A 22,759-nucleotide genomic window follows, 5' to 3' on the forward strand; every position below is an offset into this window, starting at 1 on the left:
TGAGGAGGGGGAGGGGCTCAATATTGCTCGATTCAGAGGACCCGACAGTGGGACACTTGGCTGTCGGAACCACTCCACAAGCGTCAAGTGAGACAATGGAGATTGATACTCCGGCAGGCGGGGGAGGTCCGGGGAGTATCTTATCTCGGCTGGAGAAAGTACAGATCGACAAGGCGACAGATGACGAGCAATCGCTTAAAGGTGGCAGTGTTGACTACATGGACTCCGACGCTGAGAGGGATCTTCTCGACTCAGAGGCCGACACAGCTTGTTAGGAGGAAGCAAAATCCAAGAAGAAAGAAATGACGGCAGCTCAAAAGGCTAGGAAGCCTACAAAAATGCCCTGTCATTTCTGAAAAAGATGAGCAGCAAGAAGGATAAAGAACTGATCGCCAGGGACAGGGAGCTCATCAAAGTGAATAAGAAGAAGGTCTCCAAATTTGAAGCCGAACATCAGCAACAAAAATTGGAGACGATCACCGAAGAACATAAGGTAGCAAGAACTAAACCGGCAAAAAGACTACAGAGGTCCAACGCTACGGTGGAATCTTCAGAGCCGGACAAACCCAATTTGCCACCTTCCGAAAGGAAAACGGTAAAAAGAGTGCGATCGGGCAACGGAGAGGAAAGCGAAGCGAAAAGGGTCAAACCCTCGATAAGCTTTGATTCGCCCGAGAAATGTCGGATTGCCATCATAGATCGTTCTGATCCGGATGGCAGGATGACGGCCGAAAGGTGGATGGAGGTGGAGTCAAAGATCCTGCTGGCCATAGCCGAGCTGGATAGCGACGGTTGCGAGGAGGTTGACTTCGACGGGGCTGGCTGGCAGAAGGGAGTCAATGTCGTTGGATGCAGCAACAGAAAGTCACGCGACTTTCTAACGCAAGTCATCGACGGCTGCGGCGAACTCTGGCAGGGGGCCCAACTCGAGGTCATTCAGATGTCGCAACTGAAAAAGAAAATCTCACTGTGGATCCCACCTCCGGTTCTGGAGGGGGACGACACCGTGGTGAAGATTTTGGGAAAGCAAAACAGAGGCCTGAAGACCCAAAGCTGGAGGATCATCTCATCGGCTAAGAGCTAAAATGGCAAAGAAAAAGACTTCGTCTTTATGATCGATGGCGAGTCCTTGGAGTCTCTCAGGAAATCAAAAGAAAGCATCAAATTCGGCTTGGGTGTGCTGAAAGCGAGGCTTCCAAATGACAAGAGCAGCGAGACGGCTAGGACTTCGGGTCGTTCAGATTAATCTGAATCACTGCGAGGCGGCCACGGAGGATTTGATGCTGCTCATGACTGAAGAGAATGTGGACGTAGCTCTGGTCCAAGAGCCTTGGCTTGCAAAGGACAGGGTTCGAGGACTGAGGACTAAAGAGTATATCCTGTTACATTCTCAAACTGCAGGTAAGAAAAGAACGTGTATAGTGGCAAAAAGATCCCTAAAACTTACACTACTAACACAATATAGCACAAATGACCTGACCGTGGCAACCTGCGAGAGCCAGGGGAACACAAAGCTTCTTTTGGCTTCCGCATACATGCCATACGATGAAGCTGAATTACCACCGGAGGCCGTCCAAAACCTGGTACTTGAAGCCAGGAAGCAGGGCAGACAACTGGTGATAGGATGCGATGCCAACGGACATCATATCCAATGGGGAAGCAAGGGCATAAATGAGAGAGGTAAGTCAATAATGGATTTTATTCTCACAAATAACCTGACCATTTGCAATAGAGGCAATATACCGACTTTTGTGAACAAGGTTAGAGAAGAGGTGATAGATCTGACCTTGACCACAGGCGACGAGGGGTTGATAGTTGAGGACTGGAGGGTCTCCTTAAAACGATCCTTCTCAGATCATAGGAGAATCCTGTTTAGTATAAACCGCGCGGTCCCAATTAGGAAGCCTTTTAGGAATCCCAAAAGAACGAATTGGGAAATGTTTAGTAAACTCGTGGAGGAGTATGTGGATGGGGGACCAAGGGTCCAAATGTCAGAGTACCCATCAATCGAGGGAATAGAGATTTTAGTTAGTGAATTAAGTGGAGTTTAGTGAATCCTTTGTGGATACTAACACAGCTGCAAGGCTCAGAAGAGTGTTATCGAAGGATCCAGTGATCCCAAGTAACATTATGAAGCCGGATGGCTCGTGGACTGAATCCAACAGCGAGACCCTGGATCTTCTTATGAGCACCCATTTCCCTGAATGTGGGAACATCAATTACAAAGACGTAAGAAAGGATAGTTCCCGCAAACAGGGGGAATTGATGACCCCCGCAGAGAGAAAAATGAGGGTGGAAAAGATCATCACAGAGGAAAGAATACTATGGGCGGTGCATTCTTTTGGCCCGTACAAGTCTGCGGGTTTGGATGGGATACTGCCTATCATGTTACAAAAATCTCTGAGCAGCATCATTGGGATGCTAAAGAGAATCTTCGTGGAATGTCTTGAATTAGGCTACATACCAAAAAGATGGAGAGAGGTAAGAGTGGCGTTTATAGCCAAGGCTGGCAAACCGAGTCACACTACCCCAAAAGATTTTAGGCCTATTAGTTTATCGTCGTTTCTGTTGAAGACACTAGAGAGACTGATAGACATGCATATAAAAGAGACTACAAATATAGAAGATCTGTGCGAAATGCAACATGCTTATCTCAGAGGTAAATCAGTTGAAAGTGCACTACACGTGGTTGTCGGAACAATTGAAAAATCCCTCAGGGACAAGGAATACACCTTGGCTGCATTCCTGGACATAGAGGGAGCTTTCAATAATGTCAAAACTGAATCTATAAAAGAGGCCTTAGAAACATTGGGGGTAGAGCATATGGTCACAGAGTGGGTGATAAGGATGCTGGAAAGCAGAGTTATTACCTCTGAAATAGGAAACAGCTCTACTAGTAAGAAGGCAACAAGAGGCACACCGCAAGGAGGAGTGATATTACCGCTACTGTGGTTGATTGTGATAAACAAGATCCTAACAACCTTTAAGGAGAAAGGGATCAAAATGATAGCATATGCAGCTGATGTAGTCATACTGATCACAGGCAAATACTTGTCTACAATCAGTGAGATCATAGAGTCTGCGCTAAAAGAACTATCAAAGTGGGCAAGAGAGAACGGCCTAGGGGTAAACCCAAGTAAGGCCGAGCTCATTCTGTTCACGAGAAAGTATAAAATACCCAAATTCACACCCCCAAAATTGGAGGGAAGGGCACACTTTCAAAGGAAACTAAATACCTCGGAATCATCCTAGACTCCAAACTCTCATGAAAAAGAAACGTGGAGGAAAGGAATAATTGCTTACTATGCATTTAAGAAAATGTTTGGGAAAAAATGGGGTCTGATGCCGCACATCATACACTGGATGTACACTGCGGTAATAAGACCGATCATTACATATGGAGCTTTAATCTGGTAGGAAGCCATGAATAAAGAGGTAAATAAAGAGCCTCACCAAGGTGCAAAGGCTTGCAGTCCTGGGTATCACAGGAGTGAGGAATAACACAGCACAAGCTGCATTCGAGGCAATTCTGAACCTACAATCACTCGATTTGTACGTTAAAGGCCAGGCAGCAAAAGGAGTCATAAGGCTTAGGGAGTCAAATCTCTGGAAGCCGACTAACTATGGACATTCAAGAATACTGGACGTGATCAGAAAGCTGAGTGGTAACAAAAGACCAAACTTATTGAATAATCCAACGGACTACTTAGTTGTCAGGTATGTACAACTTTGAAGGGTGTGTTAACATACACATCCCCTCCAGGGAGGACTGGGATGATAACTCAGTGATAAATAAACATGAGACATCAGTCTATACTGATGCCTCCGTAACCAAAACGGGCACAGGCATTGGAATCTACTCTGAGGCGCTCAATATCCAAAAGTCATACAGACTAAAGAATGGCTGCCGCGCCATACAGGCAGAAATCTGTGCAATAGGGGAGGCAGTTAGGCTAATCAGGGCGAGCGGCAAACCATTAGGAAATGTCATAATTTACTCTGACAGTCAGGCTGCGCTTAAAAGTATTGCATCAAAATCGGTGAGATCAAAGGTAGTGATGAGTTGCCAAGAAGCACTGTCCTGGATCCGCGGCGACGGGGTCGGTCTGCGCTGGGTCCCCGGCCACAGAAATGTGGTAGGGAATACAGGCGCGGACGGACTGGCAAAGCTGGGGGCGAGGGAAAGCGGTGCGGAGGTTATAGACTCCCCACTACCACCGATCAGTTCATTGAAGGATGCCATAGAGAAAATCACATTGGAGAAACAAAAAGAAATTTGGCAAAACCGGAACGATTGCGGTATAGCCCGAAATCTATGGCCCAAGATAGACAACAGTAGGACTGGGCAATTACTGAAACACAAGAAAAACCTGGTTCGCATAGCGGCGGGAGTTATCACAGGAAACTGTGCGGTCGGAGTGAACCTCCAGAAATGGAAAATCACAAATGACAACTACTGCAGAGAATGCAACGAGGAAGAAGAAACAATTGAACATCTGCTGTGTCGGTGCCCAGCCATAGTAAACCGACGTTTCCAGATAATGGGACAGGAATTTCTGGATGGATTGGAAGACGCAGCAGAGATGGAGATTAATAAAATAATGAACTTCGCACGGAACTGGAAATGTTTTCGGAGCGAGGTGGTAAAGAAGGGTTAAGGGTTAATAGTAGGGTATCACAATGGACCTCAGGTCTCCGAGTGAACGGTCACCATAGATGACCACACCCTTTTACCTAACCTAACCTAATAAAAGAAGAGGGTATCCCGGGATATCTGAAGAAGGGATGGGGAGAGAGCAGATGGAGAAGGGTGGCGAGATTTAGATTAGAGAATGAGATGAGAGAAAGCAGTTACTGGGAAGTGGAAGAGAAAAAGAAATGTAGGTTATGTGAACATAGGGAGGAATCGTGGGAGCATGTATGGGAGGAATGTAGGAGATGGGAATCAGGAAATGGAAGTTGGCAGGAAGCGGTGGAATATGGGTATTGGATGAGGAAGGAGAAGGAGAGGAATGGATAATAGAACTAGAGGGGGAAAGAATGGGAGGAAAAGGGGAGTCGGAGGAGTTAGAAGAAGGAGGAGGTGAAGAGGGAAGGAGAGAGTGGGGAGAAGAGTAAGAGAGAGAGGGGAGGGAGTGGAAAGTAGAGAAAAGGAGAAGTGAGTAATTAAAGTGCATGTTACAGATTATCCAGGATGGAGCGCGAGAGGAGATCAATAGCAGAGGCAGTCGAAAGAATTGTGGAGAACAAAGTAAGAAAGATGTTGAAGAAGAAAAAGAAGAACGATAGAAAAAAGGACAAGAGGATAGAGGAGCTGAAGGAGAAAATAAGGAGATTGGAGAGAAAGGTAGAAAGATTGGAGCAAGATGGAGGCAAAAGAAAGAGAGAGGATAGCGTGGAGAGTGGGGCGGGAAAGAAGAAATGGTGGGCAGGGGAGGGCGAAAGGAACGAGGACGAATTAAGAAAGAGGAACGTGGTTATAAGGGTCGAGAAAGAGAAATGAGGAGGTAAGGAGTCAAATTGGGAGAAAGTGAAGGAGCTCTTCACGGAAGGGTTGAGGGTGAAAGTGATGGTAAGAGAGGTGATAGTTGTGGGGCAGAGAGAAGTTTGGCTGACAATACTGGTGAAACTGAGAGATGAGGAGGAGAAGTGGCGGGTGTTGGTGGCGAGAAGAAGGGCAGGGAACAGTATAGGGATAAAGATACATGAAGACAAGTCGGTGGAAAGGAGAGATAGAGAAAGAGAGGAGAAAGAAGAGAGAGCGGAAGGGAGAAGAGAGGTGCACAGGAGTACAGGGAGATCGGAGGAAGAAGAAATCTCAAGTAGGATGGAGGAGAAGCTCCTTATGAGTTCCGATGATGAGGAGAAGGCCAAGAAGAGAGAGTGGGCCAAATAGGGAAGAGCGGAGACGGGAAGGACGGAGTCACGGCAGAAACGGAGGAAGAAAAAGAGGGGTGAAGAGGATTACGGGGAGAGAGGGTAAATGTTTGTGAGGTCACAAATGGCCAGGCATAGGGGAAAGAATCGCTGTAAGAGGTTTGGGTACGTTTCTCATAAAAACGCCTTGTAAATCCTACGGGGAAATGCAATAAATATCATACATATAGTTGCAGTCAAGAAATAGAAGCTTTAACCATACTAAAAATTGATAATTATATTTTACTAATATAATACATTTGATACAGTTATTAAAATATCACATGTACATAATTGTTTTAAATATAACTGTTTCAGTTTGTAACAGCTTTGTCATAAATTCAGTCACTTCTTTTTGAAATTATTAGATAATTAGTTAATAACTTAGTTAATGATACTGAATTCAAAGTACAGAGAATTAAGATAATATCAATGACTAGATTACAGATCAATAAAAAATTTAAAATTAACAATTTAAGTCATAATACTATGTAATACATATAGGAAATATTTATTTGATCAATTATTTATGTAACTGATGTTTATGCTTGATTTAAACTTTGTAAAATGATATCATTGCTGTAAGAGCCTATTAAAATTGATATTTTTTAAAATAAAACGTTCTTAAATTTTCCGAAGAACATATTTGTTTAAAACGCAAAACTTTCTTGCATTTTATATGTGATAAATATATAGATAATAATTATATATAGTTTGATTCAAGGCACTATTCTAAGTACAATTAAAAAATACAGAGAAGAAAACAGTTAATGAATAATAAAATATGAGAATAATTGGCGTTTTTCACAATTTGATTTCAGTTAAGAAATATATAATTTTAGAAACTATTTACGTAATGAAAAATTAATGAAAAAAGTGTATCAATATAATATTAAAAAATTAGGAAAAAATTAGTAAAATTTATGTTTTGAATAAATTGATTAATAGTTTTTGATAATCCGTTTTTAAAAACACATTTTATCTTATCAATAATTTACAATCGCAGACCAAACTATCATTAAGTAACAGAATGCAAGTATAATCATATGTTCAATATAAAATATGAAAATGTTACAATAAAACTAAACACTTCCGTGTATTAAATCAGATATTATGGAATCCATTTTTATAACTTGTATTTTCGATATTAATGCTTTCATTGAGTCTGTACTGTATGAAGACCAATAACTTATCAGTTCTGGAAATTCATTGTTATCGATGTACTTGACTTTGATAGAAGTAAATTGTTTTCGTAAATTTAAATTTGGTTGACAGTTAAGTTTATGACACAATTGCATTATATCGCATTGACTAGTATTAAGAGCTTGAACATATGTATAATTTGCAAAAACTATAAGAACTCTTTCTATAAGCATTTGTTCCATAACAGGTGCTTTCTCTGTGTACTCCAACGGCAAATCCATCCACTGCCAGAACTTAATGGCAAATCCAGAAGTGTAAGGTTTACTTGAGGTCACCAAAAATACTGGCTTTGACGCAAATGTATTCGAACTCACATAATCCCATATAGTTATTGGTTTGTTTGTTAATCTCTGTAAAGTTAGATTTATATTGGTACGGCAAAATTGTCCTGGACATACTCCTTCATTTTCTACAGTCAGATGGTGATAAGGAGTAGGCCTCCAACTATATTCATCGTCATATGATTTTATTATTTCAAATAATCGTGGCAATGCTGCTGATTTTGAGGAAAATTTCTTATGTATTTGTGTTATATTTAACTTATGAAATAATCCTTTCAAAGATATGAATCTTGTCACATCTGCAACAAGTAAGCACTTTTTAATAATATAAATGAAAATTTTACAAACTGAAATATAGGAAAGTATTTAAATAACATACGTTTTGCATTGTTATCATAACAATTATAGGATATATTGCCATTAGAAACAAGATTATATATATCAATAGAAATGCAATTATTAATTGAATAACGTTCCAATAATTGACCAGTTTTGCCAGATAAAAAAACCAAGGATGATACATTTGCATTGTCTATTGCTACACTTAATAAATCTTCAATATTATCCGCATCAATATCTGGTATAATAACTGGTAATTTAGAGAATGTGTTAATCGTGGAACTCCAATGAATTGTTCCAGCAATTGGTTCTATGCTAATGAGTAGACCTTGTTCACCAGCGACAATGCAATCCGGTTTTCCAGATTGATCAATATCAATACTAGTACAATCTATAATAGTAGGTAATCGTTTTAATGGAACCAGCCATAATGGTAATCCATTATTTCCTTGCATTGATATAACACCTCCTCCTTCTGGAGGTATCTGTCTTTGATGAATGATTTTATCTCTTATATCATTTTTTCTATATTGTTCACCATGAAGAAGAAATATTAAATTATACGGAGATCCAGGTACTACAGTAATAGGCCCATATATTTCTGTATTTAATAAAAAAATTATAAAAGTTAATATAATAAAATTACATTATTAAAGTATAAAAAGTAGCTTTAATATTTAGTCAAATAATTATTAATTGTTAATGCACATATCATAGAATAAATAATCTATTTATCTTTACATTTATTTATTCTATTAAGGAATAAAGATAAAAAATAGCAATAAAATATAGCTTACAATAATGAACTCACCTACATCTTGCAAAGTTTTATCCCATGATATAGGCGAATGTGATTCAATAATTGACGAACAAACCATTGAACTGTCACAAGGTAATACATACAAAAAAATAACTATTGTAATAATGCATAATAATATCGACACAAATAAACCGAAACGCCTAATTGGTGATATATCTTTTCTTTTCCAAAAATCATTTTGCTTGTTTCCTTCAATTACCATTATTGGAACATTGTCTTGATAATATTTGATTGTGTTTTGTCTATTTCTTGTGTTATTCTCCAGATTATGTGTTTCGTCCAGTGGACAAAATGCGCCATTTTCATGATTTGAATGTAATTCCTGAACCAAAAAAGAATTAGATATTAAATAAAAATTTATATAAAAATATTTATAGGTAATCCCCAGATAGCAACCCCAGATAGCCAAATGCTGTGAGTTTACTGTCATGTTGGCAACAATCGTTGATGCAACTATTTTGACAAACTAGGGACAAGGTGAGACAGCATTATGTCTGTCGGGTTGAACACACGAATTCTAATTCTCTTCACGGCAAATTGAGAGCAACATGTTCACACGGATTTGTTATTTGTGAAGAGATGATTTGTGACAGCAACTTGACGACAACTCGTTGTCATCCACGATTAACGGCATATTGATTGCAATTTGAGGGCAACTTCCCAGGCAACAACGTCACGTGATTTTTACGTCAGTTTATGATCAATCGTTACGTCAATTATCCTTTTATAATTATGTAATAATAACGTAAAAATGACAGGAATAAGTCCCAGACCGATGACGACATTTCAAAACGTTAAAAAACGTGATCTTTATGACCTTTTTAGCTTTTTAATGACGTTTTAATAAGAGGATTGTAAAAATTAAATTTATATACAAAAGATTTGTTATATAATATATACATTTTATGTATTGTGTTTATTTAATTATTATCAGTCTTCAAAAATAAAAGTACCATTAACTAATATAAGGTTACATCAATCTAAAAGTGTGCCATACTTTATTATAAAAGTGGACTCCATGATACAACTGATATTAGTTGTGCAGTTCCGTCATTTATATATCGTTCATATACTATCGTTCGTCATATTTTAAATACGAGAAACAGAACCCATCGGATGCTATCTATCGAATCTGAAATTATTTGCACAATCTTTACAAACGTGTGACAATTTCATATTGTCAACACTTTGTTAGGAACGACCTACAATTAAAAAACTTCATAGCGCTTGAAGACATATATATACGCAATAACGGATGGAAATCATATGTGTGTGTGTGTGTGTGTGTGTGTGTGCGCGCGCGTGTGCGTGCGTGTGTTATTGTTGCCATAGGCCTAGGATAAGATAGACGGAGCGTAATGTGCTACTATGGACAAGGGGGGTAAGGATAGCGCGGGAAGGGAAATAGACCCAAGTCTCAGCAAAGTTCGGTTAGACCTCGGGGACGTTCGGACCACGTTACGCGCGCGTGAATTGAAGTTGTCGCATATGACGATCGCGAACATCAAATTCTGCAAATAAAAAATAAATATCCAAATTCTGCATATTTACCGTAATTACAACCATGCAATTATAATCACTGATATTTTTATTATCAAATTACAATTAGATCATTTATTCCTATGATGGAAATATTTTTCCTACGAAAAGATATAAAGTGAATGTTTCTTTTATTCTTTAGCAACACTTTCCACAACAAAGTTCTTAGCTGTAATTGGCTGCTTATCTTTAATCCCATGCTTAGATATCTTTTAAACTTTGAAATTTGGCAAATTAACGATTAATCGCTTCTGAATGTCTCGAACGCATTTCTTCAATAATGCATATGCCTCTTCTTCGATACAATCTACAAGAAACGTTTCTATTTAATATCTTTCAGCTGTATTCTATTAATTTGTTCGCTGCCATGTCTTGTCAATGCCTCACCATATTTGTGATATCTGTCTAAAACAGATGTGGAGAACATCCCGCCATATCCGTGAGTCGCGTAAGGAACTTTCACGCTGGACGATACCCAGGTAGCAAGCACTCGTCATTTTGACGTCAATTGACGTCAAAAGTCTGTCATTTTGACGTCTCTTGACGTCAATTGACGTCAAAATGACGAGTGCTTGCTACCTGGGTAAGTAACCGATATAATGTATAATTCTGGTCCTGAATTGTTATCATATATGGTCAGTAGCATATTGACAAGGTATGGAGTACTGTTTCTAAGATAATCGGCTGTAAGATTTCTTCTTGTGAAACAAGCCGCAGCTTTGGGGGACAATTCGTAGTCATTTTGCATCTTGTACAGCTGAATATTCTTCCCAATGTATTCTGAAAACTGTATTGTATTGCCTGATTCTCTGAATATTGCCAAGACAAGTTTGTCAGAGATCTTGTGGATTTTATGTTCATCTGTTCATTCAAGAAACGTTTGTTAAAAAATAATATAATAATTCGTAATAATTTGCATAATAAATAATTCTATATCTGCATAATTTGTCAGAATCATTGTGATTATTATTTAATTGTTACGACGGCAACTCCAATGATGAGGGTTTCGTGGTAATGTAAAACGTGCAGATAAACATCTTACCGCTTTTCATAACTATAGTAGATTGTGTAGTTTTCATATCCGTCGCAATTAATACGAAATCTGTACACTAAATGCCAATTAAGCACTTCATTTCCATGATACGCTTCTGTATTCTAGGTTATGGTATTCACCGTCCGGAGAAATGTGTCAAATGTGTAATCGAACAAACAGCGCATGCCAGCGCATCTCCTCCACATGCTGCCAACGCACACCAAAGCGCGAAGGCACATCCGTGTGCTGTCGAGTCGGTCGAGCGTCCGAATGTTTCCGAACTTTGCCGAAATTTGGGTCTATTTCCCCTCCCGCGCTATCACCTACCCCGCAGGCTTACGCTCCGTCTATCTTATCCTAGGTCTATGGTTGTTGCCATCATGTTTGCGCTATGATGCTCAAGATGGAACAATGAATCATTGAGTGCGTTCAGCCAATACTTCGCTAGCCTAGCAATCGTGAGCAGTCGCTCGTTTTCGCTCGTTTCCTCTTCTTTGACCCAATGGATTAAAAGGAGAGGAAACGAGCGACTGCTCACGATTGCTAGGCTAGCGGAGTATCGGCTGAACGCAGCCATTCATTGCTGTCATGTTGCAGACAACATAACGTACCAGTATTGTAGACCGTTTGGTCTCGAAATTGCGTCGACTGATTGCATGTATAAGCAGTCACGTAGCTGTATTTGTAACGTGTTCTATTTTGATGTCAGCAAATTTACAGCAAATATATAACAACACATGCAATACATTAGTTTGCTCAATATGCTATATCACGCTTGGCTATCTAGGACGTGTCTGCATTGTTGCTAACATGTTGCCGATAAGATAGTATATGTGTTGCTACCAGAATTTGTGGCAACTGAGTCTGCATTTGTCAGCAAGTTGATGCCTTCACGATATAACAATTTTGTATAGCAACTTGCCAGCAATTTGTTGGCAACTTATACTGCGATCTAAAATCGTCTGATTAAAAATTCGAGTTAGCTGTCATGTTGCTGTAATAATTCATAGGATCACACAATGCTGTCATATTGCTAGCAACGCGAAGTAAATTTGATGCTGTTCTCTTGCCGACAAATTGCTGGCAATACATATATTTAATGTTGCCTGCGTGTTGCTTCAAATATTAAATTACTCGAAATTAATTAAAGCAAATATACAGCAAGTTGCCAGCATCATAAGCAATCACAGGTTTGCGCGATTTTGCTCAGACACGCTTTGCTATCTGGGTCATAATAAGTAATATCATCTATATAGATACATATTTATTTATATAATTTACTCAATATTTTGACCTAAATGATATATATCAATTTTGGTAAGTATTCAATAAATAGATAAATATTATAAATACAATATTTACTAAATATTATAGTCTATATAAATGTATATCAAATGTTATATAAATATATTTATAATAAAAAATAGAATATATTTATAATAGGATTATTATGCATATCAGATCAAATAATTTACGTTTGTAACTTAATCATTAAGATATTTTATATTAAATATTTATGCAAATGGTAGAAGAATAGATTCTTGAATATTTATATTTATTTAAATCTTGGAGAAAGGTACATATAATTTCTATATTTTACTGATCCTTTGTTATATATGTATGAAACATTTTTGCTGAAAATGCTTTGTTGAAGAATTATCAAAAGGTGCGTTTTTTAAAATGGGACACCCTATATATATATATATATATATATACACGTGGTCTGTTTAAAAATTAATAAAACTGATTTTTTTTTCAACAACTAGTAACACTGTAAAAACAAGACTGCAGTAGATCGAAAGCTATATTCATACTCTGCCTTCAGTTAAAATTTTAACTTGATAACATTAAAGCTCCTGGGTAGTTACCGCAGCCATATTGAATTTCTTGCTATCAAGGCGAGAAATTACCCTATTTTATGTTGCGGTATTTTCCGAAATAAAAAGACATTTCAATAAAAAAATCACTATAGATCGTTTCAGCACACTTCTAAAATTGACCGGATACTATCCTTTTCCCTCGACAATAAACAAACAGCCATAAAACGAAGCCTAAACATACGGAAAAACAAGCCGTTTTCGACTATCGAAAGGAGTGGAAAATGTTCCTTCCGCATATGTATTTCTTGCAAATCTTACCATACGGTCAATTTTACGAGTTTCACGAATACGTTAAACGTTATAGCATAAGTACAGAGCGAATAATAAAGAAATTTAACGCAACGCAAAATAGGTTGTCAACATGTTACAAGACAGAATTCTCCATTGGAGAGAGTGAGAGGAGAGAGTTCTTATTCCTGCCGCGACGGTACGGCGCCACCGTGACTACCCAGGAGCCTTAACACATGTGATTCTGCAATCATTTGTATAACTTTATGTTTGAATGACGCGTCATGAAAATGGAACACAAGAAAATCGAGCAGCATTATGTGACTATATTCTGTGTCAAACTCCAGGACAATGCGATGGAAACATTTAAGAAGTTGAAACAGACACAAAGATCAAGTTCTATCCTGGGTACAAGGCATTTTTAGATGGCGGTGAAATTGTGAAGATGAATCCCGTTCTGGACCACCAATGACATAAACAATTTGGTAATTAAAATTTAATTTAATTTTGATCATCAATTATTCTCACTGTCAACTTTTTAAATGTTTCTGTCACGGTATCCTGAAATTTGACACAGAATTTGCTATGTCAAACTTCGTACAACACTGCTCGATTTTCTTATGTTCCATTTTCGTGACGCATCACCCAAACATACTGTTATAAATGATTGTAGAATCACATATGTTAAGGATGTTTGGGTTGTACAATACCAGCAAAAAGTGATTAAAATTTGAAAACTGCAGATTTCTTAGGTTTATATCGTTTGAAATATAAAATAAATAAATTTATATTGCATAAGAAGTTCAACTATCGTAAAATAACATGATTTTTAACGTCTTCAAGAAATGGAATATTTATAATTAATATTTTTCGTAATCAACGACAGAAACTTTTGGTCTTGAAAATGCCCTGAAATCAACTGCAAAAAACGAAAAAACGAATCATTTATAAGATGATTTTCGGTTACTAGGTATCGAATAATTTAAATATATATTTAATATAAAAGTAATAAGTTATATATTTAATTAATAATTTTAAAACAAAATGTAAACCTAAAATATACCATTTAATGCCAGCTTTAAATATGACAACATTGCACTATTTTCTACGTTGGCATTACTGCCTGTCACCTTTCAAACGCGGAATCAAAATGCCGAAAAATGTTGAATATCGTAAAAAATTTCGATAAAATTTCGATATTGACTCGAAGTGTTTACACTTTCAATACATCGATCTGTACTGCCTCACTGCAATGTTGCCAAGTCTCATAGACTAAAATGGGTTTTATGCAGCGTACTGACCACATTTTGCTACAGTTTTAGGTAAATAACTTTTAAACGAGTAAGTGGATCCAAATGAACTTTTGTACGAATATTTATCATAGTTTTATTAGCATATGTACAAAATTTGATTTAATTTGTAATGCTACTTCCTCATCAAATTATAAGAATAAGAAGAAATTTCATACGTCAACAAACTTTTAATTAAAATATCTCAGAAACTAAAGCCGTAATAAAAAATCTAACGACATTTTTTAAATATAATGTCGATACAAGTTTTCGATTGCGACTAGTCCGAATAAGATTGGTGAAGCCAATCCCGAGATATGATAAAAATTAATGCAAACAAAAAAATTAAATAACTTTTAAACCAGTAAGAGAATTGTGCTGAAATTTTACACAGATACTTAGACGTAATAATAGAACAATCTATTAAATTTTTAGATTTTTGGTAATGCTTTGAGATGTCACCCATACATCCTTAATGTTATCAAATTAAAATTTTAACTGAAGTTAGAGTATAAATGTAGCTCTCGATCTACTGCAGTCTGCTTTTTACAGTGTTACCAGTTGTTGTGAAAAAAATTCAGTCTCATTACTTTTTAAACAGACCACATATATATATACAGGATGGTTCAGGTTTTTTCCACCAAACTGTGCTAGTATGTTTTACAAGTAGAAATAAGAAAAAAATGTTATATAAACATAGGTTAACAAATGCTTTATTAAAAAGTTATAAAAATGAAATTTTTATCATTACTAATGATTATTACTGTGTAATGACGATCTATTGTATTTACTATTGTTGTAAATCATATCTGCGTATTCTTCATACGAAAAGAATCGTGACATTTTGACACAAAGTTGTACAACTCACTGATAGATATCAATACTAGATAGATATCAATAGCAATACGCAACGGTTCTCGATCTGGAGCCTTATTCTCGAATCGTTTTCATGAAACTCGCACGCAAAATTCAATGCTTTTCAAATAGAAAGTCGCATACGAAAATCATTTAGGGCAGGCTCGAGAATACGGTCCCTGTGCTCCATATCCGAATGTCCAGGCCCTAATGATTACCTTCAACGTTGTCGGTAAACATAAGAACGACCTTTATCTGTTTACACAATTTTTATCTATATTGCTCACACGGTGAATATAGTACAACCGTAATAAAAATAATAAGTCCGTTATTATTTCATTTTTGTTATAACTTTTTAATAAAGTATCTGTAAGCCTATGTTTTATATAACAATTATATATATATATGACCCCAAGAAATTGAATATTTTTTAGAGAAACTAATACCATTCTTTAAAATAAAACATTTTTTGTAGGAATTACACATGAGAAATTAAAACTGATTTTTTTTACAATAAATAATACGTATAATTTTATAGTAATTATAAAGGAGAGGGGCTTCCTCACCGATTTGGCTAAAACTTCACAATTTTGTGTATTTTGGTGCGTAAAATATGAATCTATAAGTTAAAATTGTCGCTCTCAATTAGGAAAAAAGTTATTAAATACTAAAGTTGACAGTTGCGTGGTTAAGATGTCTGTCATTTATTATACTTTGTATCTATATAGACTTTTCAATATGCCAATTATTTTCTGTTTAAAAAAAAAAACATAATAATTCTATTTCAATTTTTATTTATAATCCTTTTTAACCATTTAATTCAATATATTGTTGCGCCCGTGCTCGACACTCGGTAGAGGAATCGCGGAAAGCTCCAAAGCGCGCTCCTTGACAACGAGAGTTTAAATTGTTTATTGATTTTCTGTCTGACGGATTTTTGGAATCCGGACGCGTTCCGTTACGAGTTCTGAATAAACGCATTTCTCCAAGTATCCCTGTGTTCTGTGTTCCCTTTCCTTTCGCGAGTTCCGGAGCGCGCTTCACAGCTTTCCGCGACTCCTCTACCGAGTGTCCAGCATGGGCGCAACAATATTATGACATATTCAGTAAAACAAAAATGCATATTGTCCCCCAAAAATTAACAATCTTTGTTTTTTGTTAAAGCAAAAAAAAATTAATTATTCATATTTTTTGTTAAAGCAGAGAATAGTTGGATCAACCATATTCGGTACCTACAACAAAACTGTATATTTTCTAAAGAAAATAATTTGTTTTTTGTTAAAGCAAAGAATAGTTGGATCAACTCTGCTTTAACAAAAAATATGAATTATTAATTTTTTTTGGAAAATATGCAGTTTTGTTGTACTAAATATGCCATAATATATTAAATTAAATGATTATAAAAAGATAATAGAAATAGTTATTGTTTTTTTTAAAGCAGAAAATAATAATTGGCATATTAAAAAGTATATAAATGCAAAGTATAATAAATGACAGACATCCTAACCACGTAACTGTCAACTTTAGTACTTAATAACTTTTTTCCTAATTGAGAGCAACAATTTTAACTTATAGATGATTCATGTTTTACGCACCAAAATACACAAAATTGTGAAGTTTTAACCAAATCGTCCACACAGCACAACATGTACGTCATTACACAACAGAAAGCTTTCCGAAAGATAACTTGGAAATTAATATTAAAATGTAAAATTGAAATCATTCAAAAATATTTCTGAAACGTTTTATCAAAATAATATATCATTAAAAGCTTTTCAAAAGATAACTTGGAAATTAATATTGAAATGTAACATTAAAGTCATTCAGAATATTTCTGAAACGTTTCATCGAAATCATTTATGACCCTTTTCACTGAAATATTTCTGAAATATTACGAAACATTTCAGAGAAATATTTCGTACGTAATGTCTAAAATACGTATCATTGAAAGCGAAACTTGCGAAGAATAACTTGGAAAATAATATTGAAATGTAACATTAAAATTATTCCAGAAGTAAAAACGGAGAAGTAAAAACTTGAATCGCCAGTGAATAATTAACAATTAGTAAAAAAATTATGTTCGACCCAACTGTCAAATTTTATTGTTCACAAAACGCTACGTTTCGACTGCAGATTTCGATCCTTTTCAAGCGTATAGAAACTCATAAATATTATTAGTCAGACATAATGTCCAAACTACGCCGAATCTAAAAACTAAACATCAAAAATTGTGGCACGCCACAATATAAGTATAAGTCCAAAAACAATTATATAAATCAAAACTTACATATTTGTGCGTTAAATTCACAGAAGTAAAATACAATTAAACGGGATTTTTGTTATTCGTTTATGTCGAAGGGCATGTTCTTACATGAAGGAGGTAGAATTACGTTTCTTTTATGATATGTTCGTAGAGAGCGTTAAGATTCTCCGTGTCCTTTTGTAAATTAATGGTGTCATCAAATTTTTTAATAAAAAATATCTCCGCTAATTCCCACTTTTTAATCTGTCTCTCCTTATGTATTATTTCTGGTTTTCCCCAATCAAAATCATGCCCACAGGATGTTTGATGCTCACGCACTACAGGACCCCTATTCTGTAACTCTAACGACAGTGTCGGTATCGTTATGTCGTCGTTGCGCAGCTTTTTTTCCATATAGTATGGGGATCATATAGATGGGGCGTGCCACTCTTAGCCGCTAGAGGCGCTAGCAAATGCCTCACCGCGAGTACCGAGCATATCGTTAACGAGAAAATTTGTGTACATAAACGTAAATATTTCGGAATTTTTTAACATGCCGGGAATGTGTGTGGCATATAGATGTAAAAATAAGGGAGAGCATTGGTTCCCGAGGGACAAGATGATGAAAAAACGGTGGATCATCACTGCTTATAAAACGCGAGGATTTATGTCCGAATACAAATTCGCGACTAAACATATGTTTCATTATATGTCTATTAATTTCATTGTAAACTCACTACTTTCAAAGCCGGTGCCCATACAGCACAAGAACCTTTCAGAAATATCTAAGAAATGTTTCATTCGATAGGTTGAAACATCTCATAAATATTTCAAAATGTTTCTGCAACAGCTTTGAGACATCTCTGGAATAGCAAAATGTCCGCGATTCTTGCACTTGAAACCTTTCTGAAACCGTGCTGAAAGGTTACCAAAATATATCTGAAACTTTTCAGAGATATTTAAAAAATGTTTCATCTGATTTAGTTGAAACATGTCATAAATATTTCAAAATGTTTCTGCAACATCTCTGAGACAGGTCTGGAATAGCAAAATGTCCGCGATTCTCGCACTTGAAACATTTCTGAGAAAGCGTTGAAAGGTTTCCGAAATACATTGCCGTATTTTTTTTATTCGGGCGGTCACCCATCCAAGTAGTAACCGCACTCAAAGTTGCTTGACTTCCATGATCGAACGGGCTAGTGACGATCCTCTGGTTCTGATGCTTAATTCTTTCTAGCTTATGTTCATATCGTATATAAGCATCTTTAGTGTTCAAAAATTTGAAATTATTTATTAACTGGCAAATATTAAAAACAACGCAACAACAATTGATATATTATAAATATTAACCCGTTGTGGTCACATGGGGTCCAGTGGACCCCAGGTTTTTTTTCCCTTAAAAGTATACTATTTTGAGAGTAAAACGTAGGAAGTTTTTTTGCTCTATTTCAAAAAATTTTGATGAATATTTGTGTAAAAAAAAGTCAAATTTCTCGAAAAAAAAATTTTTTCTCGCGTTTTTTCAACATAAAAAAATTTTTAAAATTATTGGATTATAAAGAGGAAGTCATAAACTAAATTCCAGTTCAAGGTTTGAGTGGATACATCAAAAAGAACGCAAATGGCAACTGTTGTGGGGTCCATTGGACCCCGTGTGACCACTCGTTATTTTTAGGAGGTGTGACCACAACGGGTTAATATAAAAGATTTGTATATCATTACATAATATAATATTAATAATTTATATCTAAAAAAAGCAAAAAGCCCTACATATGATGGGTGTGGTTTTTAGGGCTGCAATTAAAAATTTCTAAATTCGTCTATATTTACTTGTCCTAGATGTGTATTCATCGAAAACTCAACTGAAAAGTTTGCAAAATTATATTTTATGAAATGTTTCCGAAATAACTTAATTAAAAATTTTCATTGCGTGAGAAAGGTTTCAGAAACAGCTCAACTGAAAGGTTTACAAAATCATTTCATATGAAACAATTCAGAAATAAATCAACTGAAAGTTTTCAAATTTATTGCGTGAGAAAGGTTTTAAAAACAGCTCAAGTGAAAGGTTTACAAAATCATTTCATATAAAACGATTCAGAACTAACTTAATTGAAAATTTACAAATTTATTGCGTGAGAAAGATTTCAGAAACAGCTCAACTGAAAGGTTTACAAAATCATTTCATATGAAACAATTCAGAAATAAATCAACTGAACGTTTTCAAATTTATTGCGTGAGAAAGGTTTTAGAAACAGCTCAACTAAAAGATTTATAAAATTATTTCATGTGAAACGATTCAGAGATAACTCAACTAAAAGTTTTGAAAAATTATCTTCATGTGAAAGGTTTAAAAAACATTTCTATTGCAACATTTTATATGACATATTGCAGAATTCTTTCAGAGATGTTGCACATGAAATGTGAAAGGTTGAAATGTTTTTGAAACCTTTCTGGAAGCTTTCTGCAAGAGTCTGTGCTGTATGGGTGGTAATATAATCCTCAGGTCTAAAGTGGTTTGTGCACAGCGAATTTGTATTCGGACATAAATCCTCGCGTTTTATATGCAGTGATCTATCGTTTTTTCATCATATCTTGTCCCTCGGGAACCGATGCCCTCCCTTATTTTTACATCCATATGCCACACACACATTCCCGGCATGTTAAAAAATTCTCCAAACCTCTCTACTCATTAAACGTAAACATTATGACACGTCTCCATTTTCGGTGCTGCCCTCTGCGCTGAGCTTGTCATCTCGCCGTCCCCATACCTGCGCAACGACAACGTAACGATACCGACACTGTCGTTACGAGTTACAGAATAGGGGTCCTGAATGCTTACTCGTCGGTTTTCTGATATCGTTTTGGTGTTTTTTGAGACGTGTGCAAAAATGTCTTTTTGTCTGCCCAATATACGTAGCATTGCAATTTTACATCTCTACGAACATATAAAAGAAACGTAATTCTATCTCCTTCTCTGTTTCCCTCTCCACGCCCTGGCTTTTAATATTGACGTCGTTGGTTTGTTTATTACTTGTCTGTTCTCTCGTCAGTTAAACTTTTACCACCGCACGGCTCTTACATGCCCTTCGACATAAACGAATAACGAAAATGCCGTTTAAATTGTATTTTACTTCTGTGAATTTAACGCACAAATATGTAAGTTTTGATTTATATAATTATTTTTGGACTTATACTTATATTGTTGCGTGCCACAATTTTTGATGTTTAGTTTTTAGATTCGGCGTAATTTGGGCATTATGTCTGACTAACAATATTTATGAGTTTCTTTACGCTTGGAAAGGACCGAAATCTGCAGTCGAAACGTAGCGTTTTGTGAACAATAAAATTTGACAGTTGGGTCAAACATAATTCTTTTGCTAATTATTCAGAAGTCATCTTGAAACGTTTCATCAAAATCATATATCAATGAAAGCTTTCCAAAAAATAACTTGGAAATTAATATTGAAATGTAACATTGAAATCATTCAAAAGTATTTCTAAAACGTTTCATCGAAATCATTTATGACCCTTTTCACTGAAATATTTCTAAAATATTACGAAACATTTCAGAGAAATATGCAACGACGTCGCTAGGCAGCGCATAATGGTAAGACTAACTCGCAAGTAAATTTCAATTGGAATCTAATATAAGCAGGCCTCCGGCAAAGCAAAATCATGACTATAATCAAGAATATGATTTATAAAGAACAGGAAATTGTTCCGGATCACCCTATACAGGGTGATCTGGAACAATTTGATATGAGAAGAAGTATCTGAAATATTTCCCATATATTTCTGAAACATTTCAGAGATATTTCCGAAACATTTCAGAGATATTTTTGAAGCATTTTAGAGATATTTTTGAAGCATTTTAGAGATGTTTCTGAATGATTTCAGAAATATTTCTGAAGCATTTCAGAGGTATTTCTTAGGCATTTCAGAGGTATTTCTTAAGCATTTCAGAGATATTTCTTAAGCATTTCAGAAATATTTCTGAAGAGCATTTCAGAATTATTTCAGAAATATTTCTGAGATTTCAGAAACATTTCTGAAATCTCAGCTTGGCGGACATTTTATATTTTTGAAACATATCTGAAACACGTCTGAAATGTTTTTTTGAAAGGTTTCATATTTTATTGACAGCTTTTTGAAAGCTTTCTGAAATATTTCGGTGCTGCGGTGAGAAAGTCCCTCTCCTTCATAATTACCAATTTTATTAACGTGTGCATTGCCGTACTATATTTTACACACACTAATAATAATTATCGTGTAATATATACTGTCTCACCGCTATCGTAGTATTGTCGACCTTGTAAACAATATCGTTAGGTCGGGTTAAACGTTCCTCCTCATCCTCGGTATCGGTATTGCTTATACTTTGTGGAAGAGGAGTATAACCTTTGCCACTATGATCAATCGACATGTCAAACAAATATCACGTTCTTGTAACGTAACTATTTCTCTCTTTCTATGACAACATAATTAAATCATAATTATTGCTGTCAGTATAACAAACTAACTTGGGCTAACTCTGAATTGATCTTAGAGACTTCACGTAGTGGAAGCTCGAAGCTCCGAATGCAAGGCTGTCAACGTTAAAAAAATTAATTTTTGATTCTCATGCGTGCATACCAGAGAGAAACCTGAGAGCGGCCATCCGGCTTCGGAGGACGTCTGTCCTAATCTACCCTCTGAGAAAGTGGACGTCAACTACGGCGTTACGCTCGGTAACGATCAGAGAAGACTCGGGTAACGATACATGGGTTTGTATCCATGCTATGGTTCGTGTCCGAACTACTCAGATGGAGAGGGATATGCTGGTCGCGGAAGCCCCTCTGTCCGTGTACGCTAGGCACTTGGCAAGCTTCGAGCGGGGAGAGAAGGACAGATGACATACGATCTGCTGTCTCTCTTGAGCTGTGACGTTGCCACTTTGCACGGGCCGGCTATACCACGATGTCCACGATGCCACGCATTTTGAGTATCGCGTCTCGTGTCTCGCCGAGTGCCGAGTCTCGAGTTGACAAATCGACGATACGCTATACCCGCTATACGTTACACACATTTGCGTGTATATTTACAAATTTTAACTTTTATATTTATAACTAAATAAATTAAAAAAAAAATATATATA

General features: G+C 36.2%; 5 protein-coding genes across 5 annotated transcripts; 3 read left to right on the forward strand and 2 right to left on the reverse strand.

Moving 5' to 3' along the window:
* Positions 1-1,199: 1,199 nt before the first annotated feature.
* Positions 1,200-2,051, forward strand: LOC112453719. Its single transcript, XM_025014626.1, has one exon. It carries the CDS (start codon positions 1,200-1,202, stop codon positions 2,049-2,051), a length of 852 nt encoding a protein of 283 aa, XP_024870394.1.
* A 1,372-nt stretch (positions 2,052-3,423) lies between these two features.
* LOC112453720 lies at positions 3,424-4,658 on the forward strand. Its single transcript, XM_025014627.1, has 3 exons — positions 3,424-3,490; positions 3,564-3,717; positions 3,764-4,658. The coding sequence occupies exons 1-3, from the start codon at positions 3,424-3,426 to the stop codon at positions 4,656-4,658; spliced, it is 1,116 nt and encodes a 371-aa protein (XP_024870395.1).
* Positions 4,659-4,938: 280 nt separating this feature from the next.
* On the forward strand, positions 4,939-5,503 carry LOC112453721 (RNA-binding protein 25-like). The gene is made up of 2 exons (XM_025014628.1): positions 4,939-5,114; positions 5,185-5,503. The coding sequence occupies exons 1-2, from the start codon at positions 4,939-4,941 to the stop codon at positions 5,501-5,503; spliced, it is 495 nt and encodes a 164-aa protein (XP_024870396.1).
* Positions 5,504-6,847: 1,344 nt separating this feature from the next.
* LOC112453722 lies at positions 6,848-22,203 on the reverse strand. Its single transcript, XM_025014629.1, has 4 exons — positions 21,914-22,203; positions 8,551-8,881; positions 7,780-8,340; positions 6,848-7,699 (listed from the first exon to the last, which is right to left on the reverse strand). Exons 1-4 carry the CDS (start codon positions 22,046-22,048, stop codon positions 6,999-7,001), a joined length of 1,728 nt encoding a protein of 575 aa, XP_024870397.1. The 5' UTR covers positions 22,049-22,203; the 3' UTR covers positions 6,848-6,998.
* LOC112453724 (proteasome subunit beta type-2-like) lies at positions 10,318-11,642 on the reverse strand. Its single transcript, XM_025014630.1, has 2 exons — positions 11,141-11,642; positions 10,318-10,959 (listed from the first exon to the last, which is right to left on the reverse strand). The coding sequence occupies exons 1-2, from the start codon at positions 11,175-11,177 to the stop codon at positions 10,655-10,657; spliced, it is 342 nt and encodes a 113-aa protein (XP_024870398.1). The 5' UTR covers positions 11,178-11,642; the 3' UTR covers positions 10,318-10,654.
* Positions 22,204-22,759: the final 556 nt, after the last annotated feature.

Source organism: Temnothorax curvispinosus, unplaced genomic scaffold (assembly GCF_003070985.1).
Source record: "Temnothorax curvispinosus isolate PA1 unplaced genomic scaffold, ASM307098v1 QBEX01004646.1, whole genome shotgun sequence".
Lineage (NCBI taxonomy): Eukaryota > Metazoa > Arthropoda > Insecta > Hymenoptera > Formicidae > Temnothorax > Temnothorax curvispinosus.